The 20026-nt window shown below is 39.3% G+C and overlaps 1 protein-coding gene across 4 annotated transcripts; it reads right to left on the reverse strand.

The window, feature by feature from the left end:
* Positions 1–390: 390 nt before the first annotated feature.
* Positions 391–19212, reverse strand: phaf1 (phagosome assembly factor 1). 4 transcript variants are annotated; one of them, XM_046037305.1, is made up of 17 exons: positions 19096–19203; positions 17942–18099; positions 17669–17751; positions 17127–17210; positions 16769–16812; positions 16306–16385; positions 16117–16211; positions 12552–12649; positions 12151–12263; positions 11636–11769; positions 6528–6611; positions 4471–4553; positions 4278–4321; positions 4117–4166; positions 3673–3731; positions 3406–3478; positions 391–2833 (listed from the first exon to the last, which is right to left on the reverse strand). In XM_046037305.1, the coding sequence occupies exons 2-17, from the start codon at positions 18003–18005 to the stop codon at positions 2738–2740; spliced, it is 1284 nt and encodes a 427-aa protein (XP_045893261.1). In that variant the 5' UTR covers positions 18006–18099; positions 19096–19203; the 3' UTR covers positions 391–2737. The 4 variants fall into 4 exon arrangements, with proteins under 4 accessions (XP_045893261.1, XP_045893263.1, XP_045893260.1 ...); XM_046037307.1 differs by having other exon boundaries at positions 4117–4163; positions 17942–19212; XM_046037304.1 differs by having other exon boundaries at positions 17942–19210.
* Positions 19213–20026: the final 814 nt, after the last annotated feature.

Raw genomic sequence — 20026 nt, forward strand, 5'->3', positions numbered from 1 at the left:
ATCATTTTGTTAAGTGAAAAACTGTCCTTAGTACAGTTGGCAGAAAATCAATCAGTTTAGTCAGTTGGAGTTGTTAAAGAACATGTACAAGATCTTAATAATGAAGACCGATAATAAAATACCACAGTGGAAAAAAAAAGCGAGTTTTGAGTTTAAACTCGCTTTAAACTGCTCAATCACCCAGTCCATGCAAACCAACTACAAGCTGTCAACTTGGCATTTTACGCGTAATTCTCCGGTCAGCACTTTCAACATTACGTCATGTATACGGGCCCTGACTTCAACTCTGATGCATTGACACATGTTGATACAAACAATCATAAATTCAGCAAAAGTTAAAAAATGTAAAACTGATGGCATTTGTAACAAGGATCAATAAAAGAGAATATGTGTATTAAAATTAATACACAGTTTATTGAAATGCTTATGATTAAAAATATTAAAAATTCATACATTGGGAGGGAGATGCAAAAAAATGTTTTGATGAAGGAATGACAGATGTTCTTCCCCATTTCCAAAATGGGTTAAAATGTACTAAATCCACTGAGAAATAATGGTAATTCTTTAAAATTACAGCTCTCTGACAAGAGTAATCACAGTAGAGACGACAAGAGGGATGACACTTGTTGCTATTCTTAATGTGTCCTTGGCTGTAAGGACATCCAGATGAAAGACGTGCCGATTGGTTTCAAAACACGTAAGTCAGCTATTCACGGCTCGTGTAATTACTGTCAGCAGTTAAAGAAACAAGGAGCTGAATTTAGAGGCTTTACCACAGCAATGACTTGGACGTGCAGATTTGAAACACAAGATGCAAGAGAAAGGAGACGTCTGCCAATATGACTCTCTCTACAGGACAGGTTTCGACAAGAGATTACAGTGACAATGTCAGCAGATCAAATTAGTTCATCCTGAAACGTCTTTGGCTGTAGCATTTGGCAATTCAACAAAGAAATAAATGCAGACACTGCTGAGGAATGAATTGCAAATGCATTAAGGAATCAGATGTAGAGATGGAGAAAGAGGGAGACGAGTAGAACACAGGGGACATGACTGCATACACCACGGGAGGACCGGTCCTCTGTCCAAATGTATGGATAAAAACAACACACACACACACACACACACACACACACACACACACCTATCTCTCCAAATGTCTCCACAAATCCATCTCTGAAGATAGGGCACAATCAACCAATCAAGTAAAAAAAAGCTGTGTATTAGTGCAAATGTAAAAACTGCTTCTTTAAAAAAAAGAAAAAAGAAATAAAGAACACAATGAAAACGGTCATGGCGTGAATGAATGAAGCTGGGCAGAGGAAAATAATACGACTGTGTTCCAAGCCCGTGCCTCTCACAACATGCAGGATCAAATAAACAAAACTGGTTGCCAGTTTGTGCTTGTAATAAGTCAAAAAACGTTGCCAAGTTTTCATGTATTAGAAAAGCACGTGAGTATAGTAGTGAGGGGATTGAAATGCTGTGTGTGTTTGTGTGCTTGAATTAAACATCTGTTGAAACGTCAGTTTAAGAATCAGCAGCCCAACACATGCAGATGCTCATTTATACGTGTGTGGTGTTTGTGTGTGTGTGTGTGTGTAAGCAAGGAGACAGATGTCGCCAATGTCCAGACCCCCAACGACCGTGGGTTAACAGAGTGTTTACTGCTGTGTGCTTGCGTGTTGTGAAGAAGCTTGTGGGGGGAGTGAGTGGGGAGGTGGGAGAGGGAGCTGATGTTGGATGTTTGGCTCGTTCTGCGTTGAGAGGTTTCATATCTGGCCACCAGGGTGTTGTTGGGTGTGTTCTGCTCTTATACGACTAAATCTGCATTCTCCTGTTTTGCTGTTTTTGGTTACAGTCCTCTGCAGCTTCAAATGTGTTTGGCTCGGATGGCTCTTGGTTGGGTTGGTTTTGGTTCTTGCGGTTTAGATGTGCCCGGGTGCTGACTGAGCCAGCGGGGTCTGGTTCTGAAGTTGCGGCAGGAAGACTGACGGTACTGGTTGGGCTGGCAGTGTGGTTGGTAGATGTGTATTCAGTGGGTCAAGCCAGAGTTTGTTTCAAGGCTTTAGCCACAGCGGTTTTCACTGGCGGCCATTTTAACTCCACAACTACATGTTTGATGTAAAACACTTAGCGATATGTTGCAGATAATATTTGATTGCTGATCATCTCACCACCACAATGCTATGGAGGTTATTGTCATATACAGGCTGCCACTACATCTTACTGGTGGAACCATGCCATCCAATTTAAAGTATGGACAAACTCTTCTTCTGTGGTCCTGGGCAAATGCAGTCACTGGACGGAAACAGGAAACAGCTGAGCTCTACCAGAGCACAGATTTCTTCACCATCAGTTTGCAGCACCACCGCAAGATTCCCACATAACCAAGAAATAATTTCACTAGTTTCATTTCAAAGCATCAGTGCTCCAGCACTGCGACCATGCTGCTAGATACTGGGTCCAGGGATGGTCTGGGTCAGGTTGACTGTGTGACTGGGTGTGTCTAATTGGAATAGTAAGTCTTAAGACCCGCAAGGAAAAGTTTGTTTTGGTTATTCTTGGTTCTAGTGGTGTTTTTGTTCACTGAATAGTATCTGAGCTGGGCAAGAAGAACTTTGCTGTTCTGGATTAGGTCTGCTTGGTTAAGAATCTGGCTCTGGGTTAGAGGTTCAGTCAGAAGAGGTACTAGATTCAGGACAGGCCAGAATGGGATGTGGTTCTGGTTACTTGTTCAGTGGGAGCTACTACTGGACTCAGGTCGGGCTTGACTGGCGGTCCTCGGAGCACCGTAGAGGGTCACTGATGCTATGTGGTTATTCTGCATCACCTGAGGAAGAGGGAAACAGATCACATACAGACACAGGGGTTTGAACAATTCAGATACTGTGTTCAAACAAAATGTCCATTCTCAAGGTTTCAAAAATGCCAATTCAAGCAAACTGAGGCAAAGCAGCCAGATCCTCCTTTCAGACAGAATTAAGTTTAGATCATATCCTTATTTTTACTCTGGGTTGAATCTGTAGTAGTAATATTTATTTATACGTAAATACGCTTTTTTACCCTCTGCACAATGACAAGGAAAATAATTTCGAGAAAGGGACACTTTCCATTACTTTTACAAACTAGTTTTAGGTCAAATTCTGGTCCACTTGTAACCTGTGAGTTTACACTGCTGTCGCCACAGAATTTCCATTTAATGAATGAGACATAATAATAATATAATAATAATAATAATAATAATAATAATAAACACTGCCATCACTGTGACTTTGGAGAGTGGTTATAGAGAGGTCTTACATGAGCCTTTCACTCAGCCAATGCACTGCAAGTAAACTATACTTATCTTCATCCTGTACACACTGTAATGCTAGCTAAAGCTCCAGAGATAAATGTTCTGACCTCAAAGATCATCCTCTGCAGTCCAAAGCAGAAGGTGGAGCCAAAGGGGTTGGTGTTATTGGCTGATGAGGACCTGTCAAACACAAACATCTGATCATGTCAGAGAGGACACTCATTTGGATAACGTCCAAAATGTCAAGTTTGCAATAGAATCTCGCAGCTTGAAACAACATTAAAATATTCTCACAAATGATCTTTGATGTCTGTGGGACAATGTAACAAAGTGATCAATAGTGGCTGTGTCTACGCAAGAGCATGTGTAAGTACCTGTGGAGCACTACAGGTTTTTCCATTGGGTGACCCAGCAGTTCTTGAATCTGATCCCACTGACAGAGAAACAAAATGTTAATAAAAAGGCTCGTTGATCCACTGCCAACACTGTTTTGAATCGCAAGGTCATGAGACCTATATAGAAAGCTTGATTAGAGGATTAACAACAGAACTGTGGTTGCTTCCCGGTGATAGTACTGCTGTTTGAAATGGCAATATAAATTCAGACAGGCCGCTGTGAAAACACATGAAACTAAGGGTTTAACTATGCACAGACCAGGTTTTAGAAGTAGTGACGCCAGAGATGCCTAAATTAGAAAGCTAAACGTCAGGCCAAGAGAACATGTCAGATCATTACCAAAGTGCAACCATATGAATTTACAACAAACCACTGACCTCAGGCGAAATGTAACAGCTGTATAAATTCTGTCTGTGACTGACCTTGTTGTAGGTGGTTAAGATGCAGTCCTCCGTCTGAGAATCAGCTCCTTCTAGAGTGCAGGGACATAACCCCCCCCAGAGAAACAGACATTAGATGAAAGGCAGATAAAAAAATCAGCATTATACCATTTACACCGAGATATCACTGAAAACTGCCTCACCTTTCTTAATGACTAGTGGAATCTTAAAGTCACATCGATGATATCTGTGATGAGAGGGGAAACATAATCAAAAGCACAGAAAATGAAGAGAAATAAGCGCCAACTTGATAACATAATATCAGCCGCGGATGTAGTTAATTATGATCGAGAGCGACAGAAAGGTGGAGAAAAACTGGCACAGCAAGATATTTACATATTGAAGTTGTAATGTCCGGGGTAGTTGGTATGCAGGACAAACTTCTTAACCAGGTGAGTTGTAGAGTCAAACAGGATATCCTGAAACATTACAAAACAATCTTCAACATTGCTTTTGTATTTGGCCAGAACAACGCACTGCATTCCTATCTACTGCAAACAGCGGGGCGAGCAAATGCAGATAGAGGTAGAACTACACCCCCACAGCCATTCATCATTACCATTCATCATTACCAGCTGGTCACTGAGCAGATGCAGAGGAGCTCAAGCTTATTTTCAGATCTGAACTAGAGCTCGATTAATATGGGATTTTTATGGCCGATACCAATTTTGATATTTGAAGATTTTAAAATCAGATATATCTGCCGACAATCTTTGTTGAATTGACAATCTGCAAAGACGCGTAGAGCCGTAGAGTCGGGTGGTGCGAAGCTACGCAAAGGCGGCAGGGCTGGCGACGTGAAGGAATTCGCATGAGTTAAATATTTTTAACTCAAGCGAAGAAATTGCTTGACGCTGAGTCGGGATAGCCTATCAGTGTTGAGATTGTCCGTACGTCACTGATGGCTTCAGAGCGTTGTGTGGAGAGGGCCAGGCAGAGCGGGAGATTGAAAATCTGCTGGCCGGCTGAGAGCTGCTAAACTTGGGGGAGAGGAGCAGGGAGCAGCGCTGCAACCACTGGACAAATAAACACCCATAGTCGGACTGGATTATGCTCTAACAACTACGCCGTTTACTCGCGGGAGGAGCTCGGAGTAAACTGCTTCTATTAAATTAGCTTTTTACTTTAGTTTTTGGGATTTCAACTTTGATTTATCTTCACTGGAGCTTCTCAGCAGCTAGTTTCAGTGCACATCCGGTTCCAGTGTTGTTGTTAGCGTCGTTAGCTCTGTCGGACTACGACTTCATATTTATATAAAAAACGGAAAAAACTGGACATTACTTGGAGAAAAGAAAGCGAGGAGGTTGAACTACCTGGTGAGTTCAGAAAACATGTGTCTGTAACTTTATTCCAGCTTCATTGTACTTTACTGTGACCAAGTTAGCATAGAAAAGCCCTGATCAATCCAAACTCCATTCAGAAAACAATCATGTTGTAGTTATTTCGGCATCAGTTTAATCCGTTTATTGCTATTTAATCACAGCAAAATGTTTAATTTGGGTTCATACAGTTGTAGTAATGGTGAGTTGTGCTTATTCATGTTATCGCGCTAAAATCGCCTTCTTGCGTTGTGTGTGAACACTTGCAGCAAATGTACTCACGCGAGGAAAGCGTCGCAAGGCCAAAAGTCGCGGTTGGTCTGAATGCCGCATGAGATCTCAGCAAGAGAACACGATATAATACATTTAAAAAATAAACTTTCTTTACTGTTATAAATGATAAATAGAACCCAAGTACAGCTAATTGCTGTGTTTTGTGGTGAATTTGTGGCTTTCCAAACACGTGTTGCCAACAGGGGAGTTGCAGAGTTCCCTCTGGTGAACAAATTATGCAACAACAACACTCATAACATGAAGATCCATTTCTTCAATTGTCATTTATCGGCTGCTTTAAATACAATACCAATTTAACTTCTATTAGCTCATATCAAGCTGTAATCTGAACAACAGCTGATCAAAAGATCCATATAATACAAAGATTTGATCCCAGAAAAAAGGGAAAAAAAGAAACCACCAACTGAAACCATATTTCTGTGTGATATGACAGAAAACAGACTTCATACTAAGTGACCAGAAATACAGAAACTCATGTACACTGTAATGCAATCCAACAGTCCTGCAAAAAATACGGCCATGAAACAATTCTATACTTTACCACAACTGTGTTTGCCATCTTTTCTCCCCAAAAAGTCCATTACCGTAAATAAGCTGGGTGTCCAAAATATATTTGTAATTCTACAGTACATCAAACATGTTCAACAGTACAATAACTTAACACAAAGTGAATGAAGCCTCTTTAAAAATGAACTGAATGAATTCACCTTACATTAAAAACACAATCATAAAAGTACAGAAATGTATACACACAAACAAGCCTAGGCCGTGTTTACGTACCACTCCAAGGGTGAAGTAGTTGAAGAAGTAGTCGTTACATTTAGAAGGAACCTGCTTGTGAGGTGATGGAGAGTGGATCTTCATCTAAAATAAACAAGAACACATAATAGGATAAATGATAACATATGTCTTACCTCTTAGGAAGGAAGAATGGCAGCTGGGGCAGCTGAGGGTAGGGGTGGTTTGTTAGGCTCCATTCTTACCAGTTTATTTTATCCCCATCTGCCACTACTTCTACGTCTTAACCCTCGGTTTTAAACAGATACCATTGCAAAGACAAGTTTAAAACAGAGAAGTAAAGTCAACAATAACCATAAGGATAATGGAAATGTTTGCACACTGCTGCTCTGCTTTTGGCTTCTGCTGGTGCCACTCGGACAATGCTTTAATGTGGACAAAATGGAAAAACAAACACAAAAAGTAACAGACTACACTGCTTTCTCAAACGAAATGCCGAAATGGAATTTCTTTGGACATGGATCCCTTGTAATCTACTCTATCACGAGGCGAAACAAGCAGGTAGGGAGGTCTGGGGATCCTTCCCCAGAAGATTTTGACCATGAAACATTTCATTTCCTGCATTCTGGAGACATTTTCTGCACCAGGGAAGCACAAAATTCAGGCACCAGGTGACAATTCAGAATATAAAAATATAATAGAATGCAGTAATCAGTGGCTTATTATTGTTTTTAGTTTAAGTTACTTTTTTTAGACAACACTGAGTTTACATTGCATTGCAGGCTTATTCTGCAAATAAACCTTTTTATAGCATTTTTATTTGTTAACATTTCTTGGTGCAAGCTATTTTTAAGAATATTTTTAACAAATGCTTTCAGAAAGTGGTGGCTACATGTCCCCAGTGTAAATGACCCTTCCTCCTTGACACAGAGAGCAGAGGGGGTGGGGGTTAATAAGAGATGTGATTGGGCCAGCCCGGTGTCAGTATAGAAAATTACCCAATGGGCCATTGTCCATGCTTTATCCTATATAAGGTCGTTATATAAATACATAATTTACGTTACATCGGCCCCAAAGGTGCGTCGACCGACCGGGCATTTGCCTGGTATGCCAGATTACCAGTCCAGCCCTGTGTCAGAGATATTCTTAAATGCAAGGAAATCAAACTGGACACATCTTTGGAATGTTTAGCCTTAAATATAGCACTGTCCCCAAAGATGAATTTTAATATTGTAATCCTGTACAATCCACCATCACATCATGTTTCATTTTATCGTGATTTAGATGAATTGTTTAAACTGTTAAATTGACGTTTTCAAGGTCTCTTTTTTGGAGATTTGAATATAAATTGGTTAGATAAACATGGCAAACAAAAGCTGAAAATGATAATGTCAAAACATAATTTTCAGCAGATGGTAAAAGTTCCAACTAGCATCACTCAAACAAGTGAAACCATGATTGATTTGATAATGACAAATAGACCTGAAAGTATTACAAGGACGTACAACTTAATAAAGGACCTCTCTGACCATAATATGACCTTGATTGTGAGAAAACTAACAAAACAGCATCTAACAGTGTTTATGAATGAACGTAGGCCTAAACTAGGGAATGTAGTTATTCCCAAAAAGCAACAATTTGATGACGAATTAAATAATACTGATTGGAATGACGTTTTACAAACTACGGACATAGATAATAGTTATAATATTATGATGAAAACACACACAGGACTTATTAAGAAATATACACAAATTGTTAAGTGCACACCAAGAAGAGGCTCTTTACCCTGCCTGAATAATGATATCCACAAGTTAATGAAAAAAAGAGATCTTGCATTAAAAAATTCACTGTCCAGTAAATCAATTACGGACCTCATTATTTTTAAGGGATTAAGGGTTGTTAGGGAACTGTGCATGGCAAAAACTACATACTTTACACAAATGATAGCAGAATCTGAAGGAAATAGTACTTCTCTTTGGAAACATCTTAACAGTCTTACTAAACTAAAGCCCAGCCAACGAAAATTAATAACGGAGCTGGAAGTAAATGGAGTGATTAGCACTGACAGTACAGAAATCGCTAATTAATTTAATTATGATTTCATTCAACGAGTGGAAGAGCTTGCTCAAAAATTTGAAGCAGTAAAACTATCACAGGCAAATATAACAGACTCTTTGAAGTGCTTTCATATTAAGGAAGTTGACCAAGAGAAAGTTGTTAAAATCAAATTCAAAGGCAAAGGATCGGTTTGGGTTGGATATTGCTGTTATTAAAAACACACAGCTCCACTCTGATTAAACCAATAACACATCTGATAAACCAATGGGAATTCCACAATGGAGCCTCTGCTCTTCAGCCTATACATAAACGACTTACCATCATGTTGTAAAAAAGCTGGATGTCAGATGTATGCTGATGACACAATTATCTATGTAACAGCCAAAACCCCTTGTGTAGCAGCAGAGATTTTAACAAGTGAAATGGAGGGAGTACCTCTATGGCTTAAAAACAATCACTTAACTCTGATACAGTCTTTTTTAGATTCAATGTGTTTTTCCATGAGAAGGAAAGCAAAAGAAAAGCTTGTAATTAGAATAAATCACGAGGAAATAGAGGAAGTCAATGATTTTAAATTCTTAGGGGTCATTTTGGACCCTGAACTTAAATTTGATAAACATGTTAAAAAGCTATGCAAAACTGTAAAGACTAATTTGAACTTTTTTAGAATGATTACCCCTCAAGGCAGCTCAACTGTTAATGCATGCCATGATATTCTCCCATCTTTTTTATTGTGTTACTGTATGGAGCCAGGCTTCACAGTCAACTGTTCAACCCATTATATCACTATATAAACATGTTATCCAAACAAGGTTAAAAGTCAAGGGCAACTGGACTCGGTTGAAGATACTAGAAGACGTTTCGTCCCTCATCGCCAAGACTGAACGACCGTCGTTGGCATCTTCACCTGAGGCCAATAGATTACGTTTGTTGAGTTTCCTGGGAAGTGATGAAAGGACCGCATTGTAAGTGGGGGATAAGTGGTGCCATAGACCCCCTCCCCTGTTCAGCGACGGCTTCTCAGTAGGATTTTCAACAAACAGAACATCTCTGTGTTTTTTAAACCCAAGAACACGCTAAGACAGATAATGGTACACCCCAAAGACTGCGACCCCAAGCACAAGAAAAGCAATCTAGCGTATGCGGTCCAATGCAGTGAGGAATGCACAGACCTGTATATTGAGTAGACTAAACAACCACTACACAAACGCATGGCTCAACATAGAAGGGCCAACTCCTCAGGTCAAGACTCAGCAGTTTACTTACTTACTTACAGAGGACACTCGTTTGGGGACCACCAGGTGCACATTTTAGACAGAGAAGATGGATGGTTTGAAAGAGGTGTCAAGGAAGCCATCTACACCTGGGTTGAGAAGCCGTGGCTGAACAGAGGAGGGGGTCTACGCCACCACTTACAATGCTGTCCTTTTATCATTTCCCAGGAAACTCAACAAACGTAACCTATTAGCCTCAGGTGAAGATGCCAATGATGGTCGTTCTGTCTTGGCCACCGGTAGTCCTAACGACTGTAACGACTGTCGTTACAACAGCCAGGAACACTAACAAACAGCGGTATCGACGATCCTGGCAAACGACCCCACTGAGGTTAAATAGCTTAGTTTCCCTACCAGTCAGTCAGACCTGAAGAAGTCCTTTGGATGAGGGACGAAACGTCTTCTAGTATGTCCAGTTGCCCTTGACCTTCTTTGGATAACTATGACCTGGATGACTGAGAATCTTCACAGACATATATAAACCAGCACTGAAAATAATGGATCAAAAACAAATGAAATGGCATCACTGTATAACACTGAAAAAGTACAATTTGCTTAGTTATGATAGTTTTATTAAGTTCTCTTTTATCAAATTGATTTTTAAATATTTGAATAATCTCGCTCCAGCTGTACTTTGTCCACATGTGACAAAAACAAAAATAGAATCGCCACTAGGGGATCAGCAAATGGCAACTACAAGGTGGCACCAGCGCAAAACCACTTTCTGTTAGTCATCCTTCTCTGTAAAAGGGATACATTTTTGGAATGCCCTACCAACAGAAATACAAACACAAACCAATCTGAAAACATTTAATGAAAAGGTGAAACACTGGCTGAAACAAAAAACCAAATCTGTGATCTCTCTCTCACACACACACACACACACACTTTATTTTGTTTTATTTTCCTGACTGGTATGTTTTTGGTTGTTTGTTTCTGTTTTCTTGGTAATGGTGATGTATGTAGCCTAACCAAGGACAGGCGTTGCAAATTAGCTTCAGCTACAAACCTTACATGCAACAAATCTGTTTTTGTTACTGTAACCTGTGTCTCTTTTGCATTGTCCCTGACAAATAAACAAATAAATAAATAAAATGAATTAAGTTAAATATTCACACAGTCAACTAACTCCGGAGAATAAATTTAGCTTTTTATCTGTTAAATATTCAACTTTCTTAACTAACTAGTTAATTAATCTGCCTGCTGGTGCTGTTCGGGTGAACAGTGGGTTCAATAGAGTTTTTCTGCCTGTTGCTGCTAGAAAAGGTTTTGAGGAAAGTGGTGAAAGTGAACCAAAAAGTTAATGTGGGTTTGGAAAACTAGAACAACGAGCTTAAGGACAATAAAAAGGTTGTTGTGTGATAATGCCCTTCTGGTTTTTCATGGTGGACCACTTTTAGTTTACACATAAACACTTAATCCACCATAAATATAAAGAACATTAATTAGTTTAAGACATTTGTAAAACTGTCAGCATCATTAAATTGCCTTTTTATGATTCATCTGTTCTCACACAATTTGGCATAAATATATATTACTGTACATCCCACTGTCTTGTGATCCACATTCAAAAGGTGGAACTCAACTACTGAGCGCTCATGTGAGTAAAAGCATGCAAAATGTGACATGTTTGTAGAGAACAGACTTAATTAGTTTGGCTCAAAAGAAACTATTACGTTCCCGGGGGGGGGGGGGGATTGTGCTGTCAGAATGATAGAGGATAGTATGTAGATCAGGATAGGTCCAGCAGAGCTTAGTGAAGAGAATTCAAGTAGTTCTAACAAGTAAACACTGAAAGGAACAAAGCTTTCCTACCTTGTCCTCAGATTTGTAGAAGACTTTATGTGGCGAGCCCAGAGCACCCAGTACATCCTGACAGGAATCACCAAAGTAGATGCTCCTTTCTAGGGACCTTACTTTAGCATCAGCCATCACACCTGGGCCACAACCTGCACTCACCAATAAAACAGGAAAGGAAATTGATCTCCAGAAAAATGACTGTGAATGTGGATTGTTGGACAAAAGCCTTTAACATACAGCTAGATATACACAGTCCAGCCAGGTACCTGCAGCTAAATCTGTTAGTCCATGTTGGAGTTACATAATTAAGTCTGCAGTGGAGACAGACAAATTTAGTGCGATCAATATTGCTGATTGCAAAGTGTTTAAAATTGTATTAATTGCCTATCAAAAAATGTTAAGCTATCAGCTGTCTGGAGGTCTGAGAAAAAAAAATCATTCTGTGAATCAAAATGTAGATATGAGGAAAACATAAAAATCTTAGTTCGCAGTCCTTGAGACATACACAGAGATGCCGAGACATGTGTTACCTGCAGTGAGAAGGTGGAGTTTGAGCCCCAGAGGTCCTGCCTGGTCTCTCAGGACATCCACACACTCTGCATAGATGTTACCGAGGAAACAAGCCAAAGGCATCGCCGGAGCTCTGAGGACAGAGAGAGCAGTTTTTTCTTACAGCGTTTTGTTGTTGTTGTTGTTGTTGTTATTGTCTTTGTTCTCCATTTAGTTTGTCACATGTTCAACTGTGGAAACTCCACAGTCATTAAGTGAATTAATTAATAATTATGTGAAACAAGGATCTCTAGCAATGTTGTTTCCTTTGGCCAAATGGGAGCATTATGATTCTAACTGTGCTTACTGACCAACAATCACTAAATAAATGTGTCTAGTTTGATGTTTAGTTTGTGTGTATCTGCATGTGTGTGCATGTCACCTGGTTTCTTGCAGGTTGTTGCCAGTGTAGATGTGCATCCTCTTGACCATGGCCCCGTGTGGAATCTGCAGGGAGGCCAAACCCATGGCAAAGTTAGGCTGTCAAGGCAAAACAACTGGGAGTAGTACAGGTATACATTCCCCGCCTCCCCCCGAAGTACAGAAAGATTATTTCTAGATTTATGATGAAGCACTGTGAAGGAAACGTGTCATAGCACACTGACTGTGTGACAGGGAAAACAGGGAAAACATTTTTCCATTGATTAATGACGCTACATTTTAATCCTATTTGCATCTCTGTCAGGTAGCAACTTTTAATCTTAGAGAGGTCCACTATTCAATAACAATTCACTGTGACTCTGATAAGATCTTTTTTTCCTGTGCTGCTTTTTTTGTGTATTTCCATGTTGCATTCAACACCACCAGGCAGCAGAGATGCAAAATAGCTGAAGATGAGTCATTCTGAGTAAATTGAAACAAAAGCTTGTAGGTTTTAAGAAATTTATAAAACACTTTCAAGACATTTAGCATTGACATTTTCAGCATTAATTAAATTCTATGGAAAGGGAACTGTGCTTGATTTTGGTCCAAACTATCTTCCTAAAAACAACAACCACCATTTAAAAGATTGTATGTTACAATGTTGTGATTGTGACGTTAACAGGATTTCTCCTTTTGTCATACTGGGGTATTGGGGTGTGTGTGTGTGTGTGTGTGTGTGTGTGTGTGTGTGTATATATATATATATAAACCCTTTACTGAAACTTATTTATTCTAAGTGCACTGTATACATTTTATCTAAAAACACTCAGCTCAAGAAGAATCTCAGACGTATCCATCTGCCATTTTACACACTCGTGACAAACAGGAAACCAACTGCAGCAGAGTTCTGAGCTTTAGAAAAAGAAATGCAAATATTAAAACTCAAACTAGAAGCTGAAACTACCACACTTGTACCTGCACACTTCTAGAGATCACAAGCGAGCACAAGCTGTTGTTTCAGTAAATCAAACAAAACCATATAAGCAACTCAACATGTAAATCAGGGCGGACTGGAGGGTTTAAGAAATAATCAATGCAGTGACTATCATATCACTGACACAGAAATGTTGGAACAGCCAAAGGGATAAACAAGAAAGATGTGATAAGCTCCAAAAACTTTGTCAATTGGATATGAAGTCAGCTGATGGAGCATTAAAAACATCACTACATGAGGTGAGCTTTCACAGTAGCAAGCTGCAGAGTAGAGCAGAAAGCAGAGCAGCTGGTTCATGACATGCATCTACAGCTGTGCAGTACAGAGAGAGTAAAGCATCCACAGCTGTCCAGTACAGAGAGAGTAAAGCATCCACAGCTGTCCAGTACAGAGAGAGTAAAGCATCCACAGCTGTCCAGTACAGACAGAAAAACATCCACAGCTGTCCAGTACAGACAGAAAAACATCCACAGCTGTCCAGTACAGACAGAAAAACATCCACAGCTGTCCAGTACAGACAGTAAAACATCCACAGCTGTTGAGCACAGATAGTAAATTATCAACAGCTGTCCAGTACGGAGAAACCTAGTCAAGTGTTTTACATATTCATAAAGTATAAACAGGCAGCTTGCAGATTGTGTGAACATTTGACTACACCTTATTGTCATGAGCTGCTGGGTGTCTGCATTGTCTTGGAGAATTTAATTATGAAATCACGGTGCCTGAGCTACCCAAAGTCCCTCAACTTAATACTGCAGTCAGATTTTTACTGCTTACATAACACTGCAATTATTTTTTGACATCTCAAAAGGTATAAATTCACACTAGGTGCTTTTTGAGATCTATCAGATTTATCAGTCAGACAATATTGGCCTATCCCATATACACTGAACAAAACTATAAACGCAACACTTTTGTTTTTGCCCCCATTCATCATGAACTGACCTGAACTCAAAGATCTAAGACTTTCTCTATGTACACAAAAGGCATATTTCTCTCAAATATTGTTCACAACTCTGTCAAAATCTGTCAGTGAGCACTTCTCCAATACCGAGATAATCCATCCACCTCACAGGTGTGTCATATCAAGATGCTGATCAGACAGCATGGGTATTGCACAGGTGTATACATACAAAGTCTGAGATCTTTTAGTTCAGCTCATGAAGAATGTGTACAAAAACAAGTGTTGCATTTATAATTTTGTTCAGTGTATGTTGGTGTCGGCCTATATGTTGTACAATATATGAAAACTTTACAGAACACCGTGCATAAAAAGATGCTTGGGGTAATTTAGAAATGGTCACATACTGTAGTTTTTCCAACAGAGCATGCTCCAACTCTATTCTACAGGGATCGCATCTGTCTGGGTCAAATTGATCACTATAAGCGGATGTCTAATACTATTATTATATATATTTTTTCTTTATTTCTCATGCATATCCCCATCTATTTGTATATTTATTACATGAATTTAAAGTAATGAGATGTACAGTTTTGACCGTTTCAAAAAACAGTACAGATTTTTCAAACTTAATGTACAAATAAATTACTGTACTGTGTATAACTGAAGTACAATATGCTCTAATAAAAAGTACTGCATAATATTAATTACTGTAGTTCAAATTATAATTAGGCTATAGCCTAAAACAGGATTGTGCTGTTTAAAAATACAGTAACATCAGTAGTTCAAACAGGCTACTAAGCTACAGCCTGGCACTGGTATCAGTGCATTTCTACATTTTAAACAGGGCTGAAAATAAACTGTAAGCTATCAATGCCCAACTAGTTGCAGAGTTTCAAAACAAACATATTCATAAAATATTCAGATTTTTTTCCATATGTTGTAATGTACGAAAAGATCTAGACTGAACACTGTAAGTGGACTACTTGATTAGTAGAAGCAAAATGTTTAAATGGTAAATGGTCTGTTCTTACATAGCGCCTTTCTGGTCTTCCAACTATTCAAAACGCTTTAAACTACATGTCACATTCTCCCTATTCACGTAGCCTTCAGCAGCAATTTGTGGTTCAGTATCTTACCCAAGGACACTTGCAGGCCGGAGGAGCCGAGGACAGAACCACTGACCATGTGATTACTGGACGTCCTCTCTACATCCTGACCCACAGCGGCCCTTTTAAACAGCATTTGAATAGGGATAATTCTGTCTGAAGCTTTTTGATCCATATAAGCGGTCGATCACTGCAACCATGATCACTTTAAGCGTTTTCCAGAATATCGGCCAATATTGAATTTTTTACTCCCTAATATCAGCATCGGCCTCAAAAACCCAGTATTGGTCGGGCCCTGAAAAAATTATTTTATGCCCATGGATAAACAAGCAGCAAGACAATCACATTCTCAACATGCATGTGGTTTCTTTATTAAGTCCCACATTTTTTATCACAACATAACAACGTCAAGCTGACAGGCATTCAGGAACATGCACAAAGCCTAAAAGTGCTTGACCTCAGACTGCCCATATGAAGAGTAAACACTTCAATCACAAGGCTGCCCTGTGTGAATGTGAAGAAACGACCACTCAGCACTTCTTTAAATGGCTGACAAGCAAATCGATTGAAACATTCTCACCTCGTATTTTGGAGCTTCATTCCATGAGTCCAGTTGGAAGGAGAAGGACAGGCCTCGAAAGTTGAGATGGAACAGCTGCTCTGCAGCATTGTAAACTGGACGGAGACGGGCGAGGAGGAAGATAATTCACAGATGAGATAAGTACAATTAAAATGTAGGTTTATTTGTGAGTGTGTCTTTATAAAGTACCTCCAGGGTGCGTAGCTCCAAATGACTGGTCTATTTGCTCTATTGTGGGGGCAATGGCCTGAGAGTTGAAATGGACTCCACTAAAACACAACACACACACACAGCCAGTGTTACGTCTAATAGTCATAAAGGCTATGCTGCATTAGTTGAGGAGCTATTACCAGAGAAGTGAAATGCACTGCACTAAAATAAGTTAAACAAACACATTAACACAGATGGACTCCATTACTGTCGTGTCATCCACCAAGTAGCTGCCTATCTGTGAGGAGCTATGACTGAGTTGAAAACGGTGTCTGTGGCAACACAATATGGGCAGCGTATACATACAATGACCATTATATAGATATGTGCCTGGAGACCACATGTATAAAGACCATATAACAACTGACAGTCTAAGATGGTTTTCATATTTGCCACATCCGTTGTTATTCAGTAAGTCTGTAAATGCCTTTGACCTACTCACCAGTATTTCAGCTTGACTTTGCTCAGGTCATACACTTCAATCACCTGTCACACAGAAAGATGAACAAAGTTAGGCTGTAAAACCAATGGTAAGCTGAATGTGATTAACAAGGCCGAGTCTAAATATCTTTGTCAATCATCTAGAAATCTTGCAATCTGCTGCTGCTAAATATCTGCGGAGAAATGTCACAGCCCTCTCTCGTTAATATCTGGTTTTCAACTCCAAGGTAAATTCAATCTCTGTTAAAATACTAGTTTAAATATATATATACTACCCTGAGCTTGACTCTCAGTGCCAACACACCACTGGTTCTCCCTGACAATTTTTCTTTTGCATCACCAGCAGTTACAATGTTCACCTTTAGTCTCTGATTTGTGGCATCAAACAGCAGTTTTATCCCATCCTGAGTCAAGTTCAGTATGAGGTCATGGCTGAGTGGTGTCTGTAGGGAAGATTAACCAAGTTAATTAAGAGAGAGGCTGGGGGGCGTGCCCCCGTCAGCAGATAAACAAACAATCAGAATCAGCTGTTTTTGAACTTAAGGGAAACACGGCACGCATAAAGACTATGACTGTACATACATTTTAAAGGAGAGAAAATTTTGTGTTTTCTTGTGATAGTTTTATTCATGTTAAAATGAACAACAATCTCCCTTACAGGTGTTATTTATAGCTATTGAACCTGGGGAAAGAACTTAAATATAGCCTGACTGAGAATGGATATTTTTGGCTGATATTTGAGTCATTAAAAAAAAAATCAAATAACAATATTATTATTATTATTTTTTTTTTACATATACTTTATCTGAAAAATAAACCAGTCAGTGCTCTCTCGATGTAATGGCAACACTATTTCTGAGAGAGAGAGGAGGTACTTATTAAAGACATCTGGCCATCATACCTGTTCACTGTATAGCACCTGGACATTTTTGATGATGCGGCAGTGTTTCTGCAGAATAGAGATGGCCTGGGCCAATGGCATCCCTGAAAACCAAGGCATGCAAGCACACACACACAAATGAAGAGAAGCAACAGTATTTCTTAGGGCCTTAGACATTAACAGTAACATGCAAGGATAATCATTTTAAATGTGGCTTCAAATATTAATAAATGGTTTCTTTCTCCAGCTGTGTGTTATGTTTTTATAACTGAGAAAAGTTGTTGTAAAACCCACCTAAGGCGAATTCCCATTGCTCATTTCCTAGTGATCTCTCAGGCACCACCTCCAGATCCAGCATTGGCAAGTAGTGGGGGGCAGCTCACCTCACCTCAAGACACAATGGGACCCTCTGAGGGACCCTTTCTCTTCGCCTGTCTCTCCCTGATCAAGCTCTGTCTCACAATAGTTTCAGATGGCCACTTTAATTCATTACTCTATCTACTTCCAAAGCTACCAAATTCATGAGTGTGGTCATCAAACAGCTATCTGTGGGGTTACAGTAAACCGTGGGCACTTTATCACATGTCATATGTTCTTGACATTAAAACGGCCCTAAAGAAGAATGATAAAAGGTGTTAAATGATCAAAATGAAACCCACACCGCCACCTAATGCTTACAGAGATACATATGGTTTAAATAACAGTTTAACAAGTTACCCAGCGAAGGCTGACAGCTCGCACACAAACAAATTACGCAACCTGCCAGCCAATCTAAAACGTACAAGGCCAACTGTCAGTCAACCTATTGCTTGTTTGTGTGGTTTAAAATCGATGCGGATAAAAAAAAAGAAACAAGAAACCTGAACTCCCTCGATTCAATGTCAGGAATAAACAAACAGATATGTCAAACTTGTTCAGTAGAGACAAACGTATCAAACAGGCTTCAATTTAACGAGTGGGCATCAACTTGCTCGGCTACAGTGTCTCCAACAGAGCACCTGATCCAGTGACAAATACCTACAAAAATACAGAGGTACGAAAATTATTTCTCCAAACCCGACTATTCTCACTGTTAGCTAACGTTACCTGTAGCTGTCGGCGGTTACGAAAGCATCAAAGCTTGACAACAAGACTGTTTCTTTGCGCTATGGGCTAACGTTAGCTGCCGTGCTAGCTGCCCCCTCCGTGTAAAGTATAAATATAAATAAATGTGCAAAACAAATTTTAAATTCAAGACAAAGAAGATTATTATCACGGTTCAGACTGGAACGACATAAACAAAGAAAGCAAGCCAAGCCGTCGGCTGTCTTTACTGCTTTTCTTTCTTCTCTTCACCGAAGGTTCAAGCTTTGGCGCTAGCTCTTCTGCCGCTAGTGCGCGAATTTAAAGTCCTCCCTGTGAGACGGTTCCCTTGTTACTCATAAGCTCGTCCGCAGGTATATGCCCACCGTGTCCGTGTCCCTGTCTCGGGTTTAATGTGTCTTCAATGTCAGGAGCAGATAAGAGCGACACAGTGTCCAAACAACAGCAACTTCAGGCATCAACAACAGCCAGAAGGATCAGCTGATAAATCAACTTCCTGTGTTCGACGCACATTCTTGGCGACGTAATGACGTCATGGTCAGCTGACACAGTCGAACAAAAAGCGGGTGTAAAGAAGCGTCGATCGTCTTGTAGTTTCCCCAAATTAAATTAAATTAAAATTGCATTTCTAAATGTGCTAAAGTTATGTAATATATCTGAAAGTAATGTAAAGCAAGAAAGAACAAAACTCTTTTTTTCTTTTGCAAGTTTTAAATCAGAACCCCGCTTATTTATTTTAATTTATTTTTGTTTTATTTGATGTAGCCTAGAATATTATGCCTAAATTAAATAATATAAAAAATAATATACATACACTGTATATAGGGAGAGAGTGAGAGAGTAGCTACAATTCAAATAATATATAATAAAGTACTCTTTGACCCCCTTCTCTCCTCTCTGATCCTTTCTATTTGACATGCTGCCTGTAATAAATAGTTTAACTTTACTACAAACATAGACGAGCACACATAAAAACATACAAACACATTTAGAAGGTAAAATGTGAAAAAGTTGTGTCACAAATACCACAATAAAATATATTAATAATAAGAGGAACCACCAGAATTTCTGCTTAAACTCACCTAAGAAGGTGGCCCATTTTACCTGAAATTAATGGCCCATTTTATCTAACTAAAAATGCATTTTCTTTGTTAGATAAAATGGGCAAAATTTCATCATTTTGAAATTGGACAATGAAGACATGGGTTATGACTCATTATTTCTAAACATGAATTGTTTTTTATTGATTTATCAACCTTGTCATTGAGAATATGTCAGGCCACTCACCATGCTTTC

This window comes from Micropterus dolomieu, linkage group LG22 (assembly GCF_021292245.1).
Source record: "Micropterus dolomieu isolate WLL.071019.BEF.003 ecotype Adirondacks linkage group LG22, ASM2129224v1, whole genome shotgun sequence".
Taxonomy (NCBI): Eukaryota; Metazoa; Chordata; class Actinopteri; order Centrarchiformes; family Centrarchidae; genus Micropterus; species Micropterus dolomieu.